General features: G+C 36.6%; 1 protein-coding gene across 50 annotated transcripts in view; it reads right to left on the reverse strand.

Moving 5' to 3' along the window:
* Positions 1-5,195: 5,195 nt before the first annotated feature.
* Positions 5,196-15,380, reverse strand: part of ARPP21 (cAMP regulated phosphoprotein 21) — a 155,789-nt gene continuing 145,604 nt past the window's right edge. For all 50 annotated transcript variants that reach the window (XM_077991291.1, XM_077991282.1, XM_077991276.1 and 47 more), the window contains 2 exons: positions 7,146-7,294; positions 5,196-5,982 (listed from right to left, as the gene is read on the reverse strand). In XM_077991291.1, coding sequence (XP_077847417.1) covers positions 5,725-5,982; positions 7,146-7,294 — 407 coding nt within the window. In that variant the 3' untranslated portion in view covers positions 5,196-5,724. The remainder of the gene's footprint in view (positions 5,983-7,145; positions 7,295-15,380) is intronic.

Raw genomic sequence — 15,380 nt, forward strand, 5'->3', positions numbered from 1 at the left:
TGTGATGGAGACTTGGCAGCCCTCCCAATGCTGCTTCCAATTCCAGCTTAGTCTCTATTTGATTTTCCCTGACAGATTATAGTGACTGTGCCTTGTGATGCAGCTTAAGACAGGGCACTTATGTGCCCTGATGCAGAAGGTTATGTCCAAGAGGGAAAAATGAGACATATATCTCTCAAGCATTGCTGTGCATCCAGCAGAATTGCTCAGTGTTAAGAATTGAGAGCTAGAAATCATTTTTGAATTTTCCCAACCATGCTAATGGTAGCTGTAGCTCAGTGGCAAATTTTAATTATTGTTGCATTCATCTCCACTTTCTGAACGAAGAGTAATCTATCCTCTTTTTGAGACCTATACCTCTTTATAAACCATGCTGAGGTCATATCACCTTGCAATAAAAAATCTGGGTGCCTGTTAACTCTGTGCCTGGCATTCAAAGTCATGCCAAACAGGTCCATTATGAATTTCCCTGTACTCCTCCTCTTTTTGTTCTAGCTGTTCACTTCCTACTCTAAGCAACCTAAATTATACTGCATACTTTCCCATGTTTCTTTCTTTTCCATGTAGGCATTTATCTTGGTTGGGGTTATAACCCACCCATCCTACCTCTGTGTTCACATTTCATCTAGAAATTTATCCAATAGAATCCAAGACAAAAGCTTCATAAAACCACAGCCAGAAGCCATCGTTTCTTTCTCTAAGACCTTTATACATCATTTTTCACATGAGTTCTATAGTTAATTTCCTATATTTTTATTTACTTTCATACTTATATAATGTCTTTCAAAAATTCATAATCTTCTTAAAGGTAGGAGCTCCATAGACTGTGGCTCGAGGTCTTGAAATTAGTAAGTGTGAAACAAAATCTTGCTGAATAAATGAATGTGTAATCACTCTTGTTCTCTTTTACAATCACATAAAGGTGTAAAGGATCAGTAGAGACAAGTATGTCTATATGACTATAATAATTATAGGAGTATAAATATAGATATCAAACCCTTCAACATTAAGAATTAAAAATAAAGATCCAGAAAGTCTGACATTATGGCATGACCTTCCAGATTCACATATTCACAGAAGAAATAGTTCAATAGTTCACACTACAGCAGTTACCAAAATATGTCATAATTGGAAGCAGGGTTACGATATTACATTTTGATGCAGAACACTGTTTCTACAGAATTAAAAGAGATCTATTCATGCTCTTATTTTGGGATTCTCTAACACAATTAAAAAAAACCAAATGGTTCTTGCAATATTAGTCTTTTGATATATTCCATGAACAAAAGATACTGCGTTCAAATATGTTGGAGAAACTATGCAAATTATGCCTTCTTCTTAAAAGTTTGTAATATAAAGTGATATATTAAAGGTTTCCAAAAATTAGATAGCTTTTAGAAAGATTGTTTAACCTTGTTTTACCCTGTCTCTCAATTATGATCGTCCTTGCAACAGTCTGTTTCATAAAACTATATATATTCCAAGGAAAGAGCCTTCTATGGAATTTTAAAAAATTTCTTCATTTAATATTTATACAAAATACTTACTTTTATATGTAAGATATTACTTGACTTCAAAACCCAAAAGATCTGTTTTAATGCCACCATGAGGGTTAAGCATTTATAATACTTTACTTTTTGTTTATAAATGATCAAGCTGCTGTGACGTGAGTGCCAAGGCACAGGTAAGAGGTAGGCCTGCAGCTCTGCCCACTGTTTGTACCTGTATATATGAGATACGGTTAGGCTGTGTCCCCACCCAAATCTCATTTCTAATTGTAATCCCCATGTGTTGGGGAAACAACTGGTGGGAGGTGATTGGATCATGGGTTTGGTTTCTTCCATGCTGTTCTCGTGATAGTGAGTAAGTTCTCATGAGATCTGATGGTTTAAAAGTGTGGGACAGTTCCCCATCGCTCACTCTCTCCTGCCATCATGTGAGACATGCCTGGCTTTCTCTTCACCTTCTGCCATGATTGTACGTTTCCTGAAGCCTACCTAGCCATGAAGAACTATGAGTCAATTGAATCTGTTTTCTTTATAAATTACCCAGTCTCTGATAGTTCTTTATAGCAGTGTAAGAATGCACTAATACAATGTGGAACACAAGTAATAGGAGAATGGGAGTACGAAAGTGTCCCCTTGCACTTTAGCTGTTAGCAAAAGTGGAAGCAGGGTCTAAATATGCATTTATTAAATCTCAAAATCCATTTCTGCTGCAGCATTTTTTCCCTTGATTATATTTGCTTCATTCTTCAATTCTTTCTTGAAAAATTGCTCTGGTTCATATATACTCCACTTGTTTTTTATGATGATTTACAATTCTGTTCTAAGTCTTCCAAATATATTTATTATAAATTACATAATTTCATTTCCATAATGTTGTATAACACACTTTGCTGCCTCATCTCATACCCTGTAGAACTATATTAAGTCAATAACATGATTATGGCTTAAATTTTTTAGTGTTCTAGTTACAACATTTAGTTACAACTATCAAACAATAACAAAATGTATGATAACATTTACAATATAAATTTAAGTGCTTTAAATTTATATGTACTCTTGTTTTGAGTGGTGCCACATAATTAGAATATAATCCAATATGCAATAAAATTTTGCTGAAAAAAATGAATGCATAAGTCATTCTTGTTCTCTTTTACATTCACATAGAGGTATAGAGAATTATTAGGAATAACTATAGCAATATATCAATATATTTAAATATCCATGTTTTCCTATATGTTGATATATTTATAAACTGAATAATCTGTACTTACAAAATGTGATTGTAATAAGATTAGTAACTAAAATGAAAAATGAAGGGTCCTCCTGATAATAAATTTTGAAAATGTTTCACTAATAAAACCATCTTTCTACACAGCCATCCCGAAAATTCTAATTCAACAAAATAGTAAGCATAGTCTAAGATTTGGAATACCATAATGCTGGTGCTATGGTTTGGATGTGCTTTGCCCCCACAAAAACTCACGTTAAAATTTGATCCCCGGTTGGGCACGGTGGCTCATGCTTGTAATCCCAGAAGTTTGGGAGGCTGAGGTGGGCAGATCGTCTGAGATCGGGAGTTCGAGATCAGCCTGACCAACATGGAGAAACCACATCTCTACTAAAAATACAAAAAATTAGTCGGGCATGGTGGTGCGTGCCTGCAATTCCAGCTACTCAGGAGGCTGAGGCAGGAGAATCGCTTGAACTCAGGAGGCAGAGGTTGCGATGATCTGAGATCGTGCCACTGCACTCCAGTCATTGCACTCTTGTTCCAACAACAGCGAAACTTCATCTCGAAAAAAAAAAAATTTTTTTTTGATCCCCAATGTATCAGGGTTGGGAGGTGGGGCCCAGTGAAAAGTGTCTGGGTCATGGGGGCAGATCCCTCATAAACAAGTTAATGCCCTTCTGTGGGGTTGAGTTCTCACTCTTCTTGGTTTCTCTTTCTTGCTTCCTTCCTCACCATGTAGTCTCGTTGCACATACCTGCTCTTCTGCTTCATGCCATGAGTTGAAGCAGCTTGAGGCTCTCACCAGATGCAGCTGCCCAATCTTGGACTTTCCAGCCATCAGCACCTTGAGCCAAGTAAACTTTGTCTTTTTTTTTTTTTTTTTTTTGTAAATTATCTAGCTTTGGGTATTCTGTTACAGCTACAAAAATGGACTAAGACAGATATATAGGAATATGTTGTGAAAGTAGGAAAGAAGGTTTGGTCTGCAGCAATATCCAAATGGATTTATACAATAAATATCAAATGTCTAAACATGAAATACTGCTACACCTTTGGATAAAAGTGGCCAAATGAAATTTCTTTAGGTGTAAAGCCCTGTCTTTACCACTAACATACCATATATTTCAAATCCATAGAAAAGAAGGCTCAGTAATTCTGAAGATCTTGAAAGAAAATGTCAAAAGTTTGCAGAATTTTATGGAAAAAATAAATAATCAGGCTCATATTTGGATTCTTAAATTTAGGAACACTCCCAACATCAGAAAGCTAAATGGAGAATATTTGCCAATCCCATCTTTCCATTAGGGGAAGGTATTAATTAAACAAACACATTGCTCTTTTTCAGAGTGGCTAATGGCTCAATAAGAAAAAAAATGCAACATCCTCTTGTTATTACACTTTTCATGGTCAGGGCAGACCATGAAAATATTAGTAGACTGAAACTTGGAAAAATGGAACAGACTTCATAAGGAATAAAGCCAATTAGAGTATATGTAAGAGTTCCCTTTCAAAGGGAAAAGAAAACAATAGTATAGAATGAAGTGATGGTAATCTGCTAGATAAGAGTTTTTAACTGGCGCTTAACTCTACCCACAGCTGAACAACATAAAAACAGCAAATCTAACAGAGAATGTGATAATATAAAAACAATAGAAATGATCCAGATATACTCCTTATATTCCTCTCACTGGTAATAATGGTTTTTACGCAGAAAGTATAAAATACAAAACTATTAGTCATTGTACTATGATATTAAAGTGAAAACAAAGGGGTTTTATTTCCCCATTAATATCTTCCAGAAGGGCCGAACCTCAGAGTTCACAGTTCTGTTATTTCCCAAAGAGACATTAGGTAGACATAGGCTTCATCTAAATGGAATTGCCAATGTTCTAGATCTTTGCAATTAAATCGTTGCTATATTTACTTTGTTTTAAATTACTGGGACAAACATTAGCACTTTTGAATTACTGACTCACTGTCAATACTAGTGGCACTTTCTATTGTATGACCCGATATAACAGGCAGGATTAGACTATGCCTCTTTTGATTTTCCTCTAAACAAAGATACCTTGTTTTTGGGTACATAATGAAACTCGCATGAAGGTAGAACAGGGTTTGGTATAGGACTGTTGTTAACGAAGATACACAGGTTTTCCTAGTTAGTGAAGTGTAACTACATGCTTTTAATAGTCCTATAATTAATAGGAAGGTATGTACTTTAAAATTGCAAACCTCATGAATGAATGAAATGGATGCCATCTTATTTTCAGGACCCTTTAGTATTACGACAATAAACTACAGTTGGTTAAGTCTTTGCTACGGCATATCCCCATGTGATGGCAGTTTACTTATAAATACTTGAAAAACCTTTTCCATGCAGTATTCATGAGATAGTGTTTGAAAGGAATACAGTGACACATGAGAAAACACACATTGGAAGACATAGTGAACCAAACTGGTGGTAAAAACATGACCTTCCTCCATAAGGTCAAATAGTTTTATTATGATTAAACACTACAATACAGTATATATCCATTAAAAAAGAAAACTCTATAATGTATATAAATTATTCCTTCAATTCATCAGTTCTTCTTTTCTTTTCCATTACAGCTTTGGTACAATGTGATTTAGTATATAATTTTTAAATACTTTTAGCATCACAAACTCAACACAAAGTACAAAACTAATCCAAATTAGGGATATTATAATCTACACAGTGGTATTCAGTGGTAGGAGAAAATCTTACCTTGATGAATTCATGTCACTAGCTAAGCTATAAAGGCATACCTAGCAGACATGACAGAAATATGCACCATTAACCAGCTAACGTGTATATTAGTCTTTGTTTATTTTTTTACAGAATACCAGCAGCAATCATTTGAGTGTTGAGTGAATAATTAAGTCCTCAGCCAGTTTTCCCACCTTGTTCCTCTTCCATCAAAGGCCATGAGAAATATCTGAAGAAATGTACCACAACCAGAGCTCTCAGAATTTGACCTGCCAACCGGCATTGCTCATACTCGCACAGTTTGTCCTGCAGCTAGCTGACATCACTGGGACAGTGCTGGAGGGGCAGTGTGGGCCAATCAGCCTAAGGTTGTTCTGAGGGGTGGGCGGTGTGACATTACAGTAAACAGGCATTCCAGTGGCTGGGAGTGACCCTTGACCTGCCTGGTTAGGTAGCATGATTGGCTGTTGGTATGACTGCTGGGGCAGTCCTTGAGAACCCTGGGTCATTGGCACCTGTAAAAAGACACAAGCAAGAACCCTGTATGAAGAGGCTACTTTTGGTCTGTACAATAAACAACATGGTGTCATGAAAAATATTCAAGCTTTTGAGTTAGACCTAACAGGTCATCAATTCCAACTCTGCCATTTATCGGTTGTTTCACATTAGGAAAGTCACTTAGCCCCTCTGATTCCCTAGTCCATTGCGATAATGACATACATGCTTCAAAGTGCCATTGAAAGGATTGAAGGGATGGTGTACAGGGCCTGGCACACTGCCTGGAATGCAGCAGATGCTCAGAAGGTGTTAGTTCTGACTTCCCTTCTCTCTCCATGACCTCTAGAAACTATAGTCTAGATCTTCCACTCTGGGTTTCTCTCAGTTTGAAAAGCCATGCTCCCTTTCCGATTTTATGCAAAGTGTCCTGGAGCCCTCCATAGTACAGAGGGCTTTTGTCCTGGGCACCCACTATACTCTCAACCTGCAACTTTAGAGAACACTTATTGTGGAGCTACAGGTAGAAGTCAATGCAACGTGAATCAGAATAGTAGGGTAGGGGTCCTAGGATAGGTCCTTTAGGGTCAGAAGCACCTGGTACAGTTAAATTTAATTATTATACCATTTCACTAACTCTTTATTTCTACTTCTGGGGTATTTCATAATATATAGCACAAAAGGATATATAACACTTTAAAAATGCTTAACTTGGGTTTAGTCCAGAGAATGCAGTTGTTAGGCTCCAAAAATGCCCTTTAAATGAATCTGAGATGCCATATTAAAATCTCTTATAACTTAAATTTATGGAAAAATGAAGTTTATTTGGATGTGTACAAAAATGAATGGGAATTTGTCATGAAGACTTTCTACCAATAAGCAAAATGCAATAAAATTTCCAAAGATCTTTATGAATAAAACTGTAGACTAATGCATTTTCTTCCATGAATATGAAGTTATACGGAAATAAATTTAGCAGAGCATTCAAAAGCCACAGTAGTGATAGAAGCATATCTTTTGCATTTTCTACTTTCTATTATAATCTTGATTCAAAGTAAATTATCAACAGTTATGGGCCAAGAACCCACTACCCAGCCAGCCACCCAAACCAGGGACATATCCACAGCTTCCACTTTGACAAATGCTACTTTATAACACAATTTTCCAAGCTGTTTATGAGCACCTGATAAGAAGACATGGTTGGGTAGGAAACCATCACGCTTTGCACCGGAGTTCCTTGTTGGTTATTCATCACGTTCTGACTCTGAGGTGGCTGTTGCACTCCTATTAGGCCTTGGAATCCCTGTTGACCAGACAAGACTGGCTGGTAACCTGTGAAGAAAAGAGATCTTTTGAACTGGTTGTGCCAGAAAGAACACAGAGATGTTTCATGGGGTAAAAGTACTAGTTCAAAAGGCAGCCTTCAGACATCTCAATCTCCACATTCAGAATGTGTTATCAGATGTTTATTCCATAAGAATGCATTTTTTCTTTCTTTCTTTCTTTCTTTCTTCTTTTTTTTTTTTTTTTTTTTTTTACTTCTAAGAGTGAACAAGATTATGGCTTTAAAAATTAACTGAAATTTCTATTGTTATGCAGAATGGTCTATTAAACACATGTGACAATGATAAATTTTTCATGACACAAAAACAGAAGACTCTACTTATACCAATTGACTACTATAAATTACACCTTTCATATTTGGCTTTTTCTTTGGTTTTGAGGATATTTGGAGAATTAACAGATTATCAAGTTATTTTAAAATTAAATTGACTCATTCCTTTACTATCCTCTTTTCCCAGACAATCGCATTTGACACATAGAGACCATCAAACAGCCCATTAACTTTGGATGAATTCTACTTTTTCATGTCCTAGTGAACCAAATGATTCGCTACCCTGAGGAATTCACAATAACCACTGCCTTAGACAAAAAGGCAACAGCAAGCGGAACACATGTCATACTTTTATTCTGTTTCGCCACTAGCTTCTGAGAGAATCTTTTGGTAAAACACTCCAATATGTGACCAAGTATTAATACATATAATATATAATACAGAATACAATATTCAAAAATTTATCTGTTCGTGTCTTTCTGGGTGGGTCAGTTTGTTAGCTTTCATTTTTTTTTTTTTAAGTAGGCCAGAATTGATTTATTCCGGTTATTTAAATCCTCACTTCAATGAGTGGTTTCAAATGCATCCTTATAAAGGAAGCCTGTGGATTGCTCTTGTAAATGCTGGGTAGAAAGTTATGATTTAGGTGAAAATGACACAATGGTGGAGAAATGAAAGAGATTCACTTTATGCTGTATAATAAGTTCCTTCCAGAGCTCACATTATTAACCCTGTAGAGTACCTGAGAGTAAGTGGAACTGCTATCGTAATACCGTTCTCTGACAGAAAAGAATCTTTAAGATCCTAGATTTTCTTAACACAAATATGAACTAACTTTCACAATAGGATTTTGAAAATTGAAGCCGAAAGTTCAAAACTAGCTAATCAATATGCATCGTTAATAATCTATATATTGAGTGCCTCTGAGAGTCTTTATATTAAAGGACCACATTATATTATAGTCTTTATAGAAGACAACACTTAACTATCCTTGGATATACAAAATGTATCTTCATTCATTTCAGAAATATTATGAAAATTTGGCTTGCAAATAGTCACTGAATGAGGAGATTGGCTCAGTTCATCAAATGAGATAGAAGCAAGGCATCCTCGGTTTGGAGAACCGGAGAGCAAGCTTGGGAAAAGGCCAATTTGGGAGGTCTGACCTATGCCTACAATTGGCGAGCAGAACCAGTGTGTAATCTAAAAAGCTACCCTTTGACCTTCCTTATGTGTCCCATTGTTTTACATTCTTATTACTCACCGTAAATCATCTTCATAATGGTTTCAATTTACTGAATTATTTTAAATTATTGTAAATACACCACATATTATGAATATAATTAAGGGTAGTGACCACATTTCCTTGAGCTACATTCTGTCCACAGTAGACAGTCAGAACCTTCCTTTAATATGCTTGGCAGGTCCATTTAAGACTAATAAGATCAGCTCAGAGTTCTGCATAGCTACAGTGTTTGAAATCTGTACAATAAGGAAAACCCATCAGATCTGGGAACAAGAAATGCGATTAATCCCACATTACAATTTTCACTACTTCTACTTCTCTGTTCTCATTTGCAGAGAGACGTGAGAGACAATTCTTTTGACATTAATTGTAGAAAATTGTTTTCGATTGTTTTCCATTGTCTAGGTCTCCCATTGTGATTCATACATCCAATTGCCCTGAACAATTCCAAGGCTATTTTACCATTTTATTATGACATTATTCCAAACCACATCAAGCTCTTTGTAGCATGAATTATTATATACATAAGAAAATAACTTGGGACGATCATAGAAAACTTATAACCAACAGACTTCCTTCTGATTTAGTTCTATAGCAAAGGGCAGGCAATGTACACTCATTCTCAAGTCCATATAATTGTGAATATAATAGGGCCTTACTTCTGGCTGAAGATTGAAAGCACAAGTTGAAAATGAGAGGAGTGCCATTTAGTACTTTGGATTATATTTGTTTATACACTGAAAAGCCAATTGGCCTCAATGGATCTTCACAGAATAGATACAGTTACAATGTAAACAAACAACAACAACAACAACAACAAAATATGGAGAGGAAGGGAGGGAAGGAGAAGAAGAAAGTGGGGGAAAGAGGAGAGGGTTGCTTAGTGTCTGAAAATTATTTATGTATTTCCTTATTGAATCCTTCCATCCTTTCACAGCGGCATTTGTTTCAAAATAAATTAGGTGGCCTATGAGATTCATTTAACACACCACCTTCTAAACCAAAACTGGGTGAAGGGAAAATAAAAGAGCTGTTAAGACATTCAGAAAGCAGGATGTCTTGGTTGGAAGAGGAAGCAATCCTTAATATCAAATAATATTTAAGGAGAGAAAAAGAGTGGGCAGGTTGGGTGGCCCCAACCCAGTAAAGGTGCAGAGCCTGTGACAGCAGGATTCATCTTTGCTGCCAGCCCAGATGCAGCTGCCCTGCCGCAGCATCTCCTTCTCCAGGCCTCCTCTGCCTGATGATTTGTAAACTTTAATATTCAGTTATGCATAGCAATGGGCTACCAGCTCTACATTGGGGTTCCCATGGTAAACACACTTAAGGCAAATGCAGATTTATGTGGGGAGTGAATACTTTACCATTTCAAAATGAAAACTTGAGTGTAAGGAGAGCCCAATTTGTATTCATGAATCCCATTTATTTCTCAATTCTCTCTCCAGGCAAGAAATTTACACCTGCAATGGTTTAATTGGGGTTACTCATTTCTTTAAATTATGTCACAGAAGGTAGATCGCAGAATGGTCTTTAAGACAGGCAGCTGTCTGGATGAAAATCTGAGTTCTGGTCCAGAAACAGACAAATAGAAATAAAACAGCAGTGACCTACGAATGAACCGACAGTGCCTGCCTGGGACACAACACACCCGAAGGCAGAGATGGCAGCACTGGTGGGAACTGCTTATCTTGTCTATTCAAATGAGAAATGTGTTCCAGTTTGTCAATTCTTAGCTGTGAAATGATCACTTTTTCATATTTATTGAGGATTAGCAAGATATAATGCATCTTACAAAACTGAAGCAACAACAGTATCTGCCCTGTAGGCTTGCTAGAGATGACAAAGACATTAGCTACTTTTATTATTTCTTTTTCAGTCAAGATCGATTCAATTTTCAAGTCACATGTGTCATCTATTTTCTGGAGGTAAAAAGGTTAGGAATGGACAAATGCCTCCTAGCAAATAAAACAACGCACTTGGCAAAGATCGAGGAGTTTATAAGATTTAAAATGTCTGCATTGTATCAATCTGAAAATGGAATAGGTTTTCTACTAAAATACAACAGTTGCATACTATTTGTAGTTTGAGGGCATTTTGTTAATATTCAGTCAAGAAAACATTTATCTTCACGTAGCACAATTATGAACAATTAGAATGTAAATTGATTAGGGATTGTAGATTGGCATGGTTGTGACTGATATGATTTTAACTCTTACTTGAGTAGTTTTTTACAGTTTCAATATTTTGGAAATGAATGAAATGACAGACACAATAGTAGTGTCTATCTCTGCATTTCTATCATGCCTACTGTTAGTTATGGAGGTTGAAACAGGAAAGGGAGTATAGTGAAGAGGGCAAATTTCTATACCAAGCACATTTCTTCAGAAGCTGGCCAATTCTCACAGCCTCTCCTAATCCACCCGAGAAGCGTGATATACATGTGTTTATTAAACGAAGTAATCTTAATATGGTAGAATGCCTTTTCAAACGATTCGACTTAGCAAGCTGCTTCATATAAAAATTACTTCTCTTGAAGACAAGATATGAATATTTCTCCAAATTTCAAAGGAACCAGCAAGAGCCTTGATTCTGAATCAAACTCTGCTCTTTGTACATGGTGTGAGGTAGAATTACAGTAGCTTAGCTTAATGGTATAGCTGGTGAAGAATATGAAGAAGAAAACTGCTTATCCAGAAAAGCCCTGTCCTTCAGCTGCAGTTTTACAGTTTGTGCATTTGGCCACTTTATAATATCTGCCTGGGGCTGTTTTCTTGGCTTCATGTCAATTCTTCCGCACTTCATCTTCTTTGAGGATTTTCCATCATAAACTAGCTATATTTGTTGATCACTTACTCTAAGCCAAACAGCGAATTAAGCCCTTGTTACGACAATCCTAGAAGGCAGTCAATATTACTAAACTCCATTTGCAGAAGAGAAAACTGTGACTTAGGAGGATATAGTAACTTGCCAAGGTCACACAGCTATTACGAGGAATTGTAGCTAAAATTTAAATGGTGGTTTTCTGACTTTGGCATCCTTGCTTTTCTGTGCTAAATTGTAGTACCATTTATTTATACATTCTGCTAGTTCACATAGCCCTCACATCATCCCTTTTATGTGGTAAGTATTCATTGACTGCTTATTACATTGCTTTCTCAACATTTAAAACAATTAAGTAAAAAAGATAAGAATTATGCTCCACAGTTTGGTGAACAAGATTTTATTAATATCAAATAAAGAAAAACAAGATAAATTAAAGGTAAAACATGATTACTTGTCAGAATTAACTCATATCACTCAATAACAGTTTGAAGGCTTGTTACTTAGAGAGCGAAACACAAGGTAGACAGTTGAGGGGTGAGGTATGGGTGGGGCTATTCAAACAGATTCTCGTCCCTTCATTTACTTCATTTCCAGTCAGTGATACTATAGTTTTTAATTACTAGGACCATTTCAAATAATGGCTTTCCTCACAATCTTTGAAGAGACTATATTTATTCTGGCTTGTTTTCTCGAAATAATCTTAAAATCTTGAAATATGCAAATAGCTTAATTCCACATTAAATATATGATCAATTCAATGATTTGACTGTTCCAGGCTAGTGACTGCCTCTGGGAAAGTAACTTGGCCTTTAAAAACAAGAATAGTATTTATATTATTTGAAAGATAAAAACAGGTTTAAAAAGAGAAGGTACACAGGGACTCTGCCTAACAACCTGGGATATCAGATGAAGGCTTGGAGAAATAAAGACCCCTTAGGCCACTTGGAGATGGCTGTACTTTTGGAATTCATAGACTACTATCAGTCTACTTTCTAATTCTGTGAACGCTATGGATTTTTTTCCTGTCTCATTTCATTACTGGGGCACATCACCTTTAAGACAGAAATATTTTCTAGCTTCATCTCTTGATAACCTTGTGGTGTTCATGGTAGTCTTAGGTGGAGAAAACAGATACACAGCTTGATATTTTAGTATTGCTACGGTTTTGTGAAAGAGGAGTCATTGCCTTGCCTCAGAAAGGTGAATTTTGGGGTTATGGGTGTTCCTGCCTGCAACTTCTCCCTCATGTAAAGCTGAAGAGAGCCTCCACAGTTTCACTCACAATGAAGCCTGTCAGAGCCAGGGGTCCTTGGGCACAAGGAAGGCATCAATTTTACTGGCCTTTATAGACTCTATCTTACTCTAATTCAAACCCCAGGAGATAAATCCAAGGAATTACAATGTAGACCAAGTGGTCTGGCAAACCATTTGGTTTGTCACAGTTTGTTAATTTTGACAAATAAGGTGTGACTCTTTCTTTTGCCTATATGCCAAACTCCTCCCAATTTACGTAATCTAAAACCCTAAGCGGAGCCTTTTTTTTTTTTTTTTTTTTTTTTTTTTTTTTTTTTTTTTTTTTGAGATGGAGTCTCACTCTGTCACACAGCTGGAGTGCAGTGGCACGATCTCAATTCACTGCAACCTCTGCCTCCCGGGTTCAAATGATTTTCCTGCTTCTGCCTCAGCCTCCCAAGTAGCTGGGAAAACAGGCATGCACCACCACACCCAGCTAATTTTTGTATTTTTAGTAGAGACGGAGTTTCACCATGTTGGCCAGGATGGTCTCAATCTCTTGAATTCATGATCTGCCTGCCTTGGCCTCCCAAAGTGCTGGGATTATAGGTGTGAGCCACCGCAACTGGCCAGGTAAAACCTTTAAAATAAGAAAGCAATACAGACTAGACTGGAAGATATTATTTTTAAATATGTTTAAAAATTAAGATACGGTTAAAATATATACTCTTAAAATCATAATTAGGTACTGTTCTGTTCATATACATGAAGTAAAATAGCATAATGTGGTCCTGAAATATTTTTTAAAGACGATGTACAAGAAATTGCTTTTTTCTCTTTGTCTTTCTTTTTTGCTAAAGTTCATTATGACTTCTTTAATCTTTGACATAAATGTCTTTTTTTACCTTATTTATTGGCAGTTGCTGTATCCATCCTCTTTATTTTCCTCACCATTTATTGTCCACTGGTTTTAATTCCTTAGGAACTTGGTACAGGATGACCTGCAGGGAGTGTGCATGGACATGGGGGTAATGCAGTAGTCATCCTAGTAATGACCAGTCTATCCAAATGAATTTGAGGGGAGCTGTGACAGGCCCTAAGTGGAACTATGCTTCCTGAAGCAGTAGTTTTTCTTCATACTTCCTCTTTTGCTCATTAGCTTTCATACTACACAGAATGTAATTCTTAAAAGCCTCTTTACTGTCCCCTGAGAACATTCATGCATGGGTCATTTTCTAATGGCAGTACACATCAGATGAACCATCCTATTACTGCAGGCTCGGGGGCCTCTTCACTGCAATTATACTATCCTGATCCATGTTATCACAAATACAAAGCTGGTTTTCTTTCTTTCTTTCTTTTTTTAAATCAGGGCAAACATGAGACACATTGTTAAATGACTAGAGGAATGGATCATGCACGGAATTTCAATGAATGCCTCCAAGGGAAGCCAGCATTGAATTCCATTTTAAATGGAAGAGGCTGTCATATTATTGAAGTAATTCTCTGAACTTTCGTGGCCCATAGTGCTGTGCTGACATCCAGAGAGCTTCAACAACCCAGAGGGAGAAAGACTGCATGAAAGACTCACAAACGTTTTACTTTCTTAATGAGGTTGCGTGGCTTAGAAGAAAATGTGGCATTCTTGCACCTCTAGCCGTCGTGTTAATTATGGATATACTGAAAACCAGGCTGAGAGGCAGCAAACTACTGCTGAGGCAACATTAAGAAGCTTTTTCCCTAGACCAAGCTTGGGGCAAAGTCAAAATGGAGATGACTCTAATAATTGTCCCCATGATAATATTCCTCCTGGTAGATATTTTCATTGATGAAGTGCTGTTGGCCAGCTGACCATAGCAAGATAATTATGAAGTCAAAAGTCATGAGGTCAACATCATTGTGATCAAATTACTGTCATTGTTGCATGGTTACAGGATGTAATCTAGCCTTGGCCAATTATCTTGAAGTAAGTACTATGGCCACAGATTCAATCTGTAGAAATCCACCTGTCATTACAACTGAAAAAAAAAAAAAAAGAAATTATTTCATAAGCAACTGATGATAAATTAAAAATGCCCTCTTTATATAATAAAGCATTATACATTATTATTCCCAAGGAGTCAATGATAACTATCTTCTTCAATTACAGACTGGCAGGACTCTTGCTCAAAGATTGTTCTAGTGGTAGGTTTAATAATAATATTGTTCTAGTGGTAGCATCTACTGGGAGGCAACAGTAGTTTTCTAGGGCAAAGACAATGAAGACATGAACTAAGGGAGAGGGCATAGGAATGGAAAGAAGAGGCGCAGAGAGTTATTTAGGATATGAACTGTCAGAAACAGGAATCTATGATTTCTGGTGGTATCACATGGTTGATGGACATGAGCATGAATTAATTTACTGCATTGCAATCATGAATATCAGTAGTCTACTGGAAAACTGTCTCCCTGTAAAACAAAAGCCCTAATTTGCGGTGCTTGCTGATTTCCCTAGTGTAAAT

Source organism: Macaca mulatta, chromosome 2, assembly GCF_049350105.2.
Source record: "Macaca mulatta isolate MMU2019108-1 chromosome 2, T2T-MMU8v2.0, whole genome shotgun sequence".
Taxonomy (NCBI): domain Eukaryota; kingdom Metazoa; phylum Chordata; class Mammalia; order Primates; family Cercopithecidae; genus Macaca; species Macaca mulatta.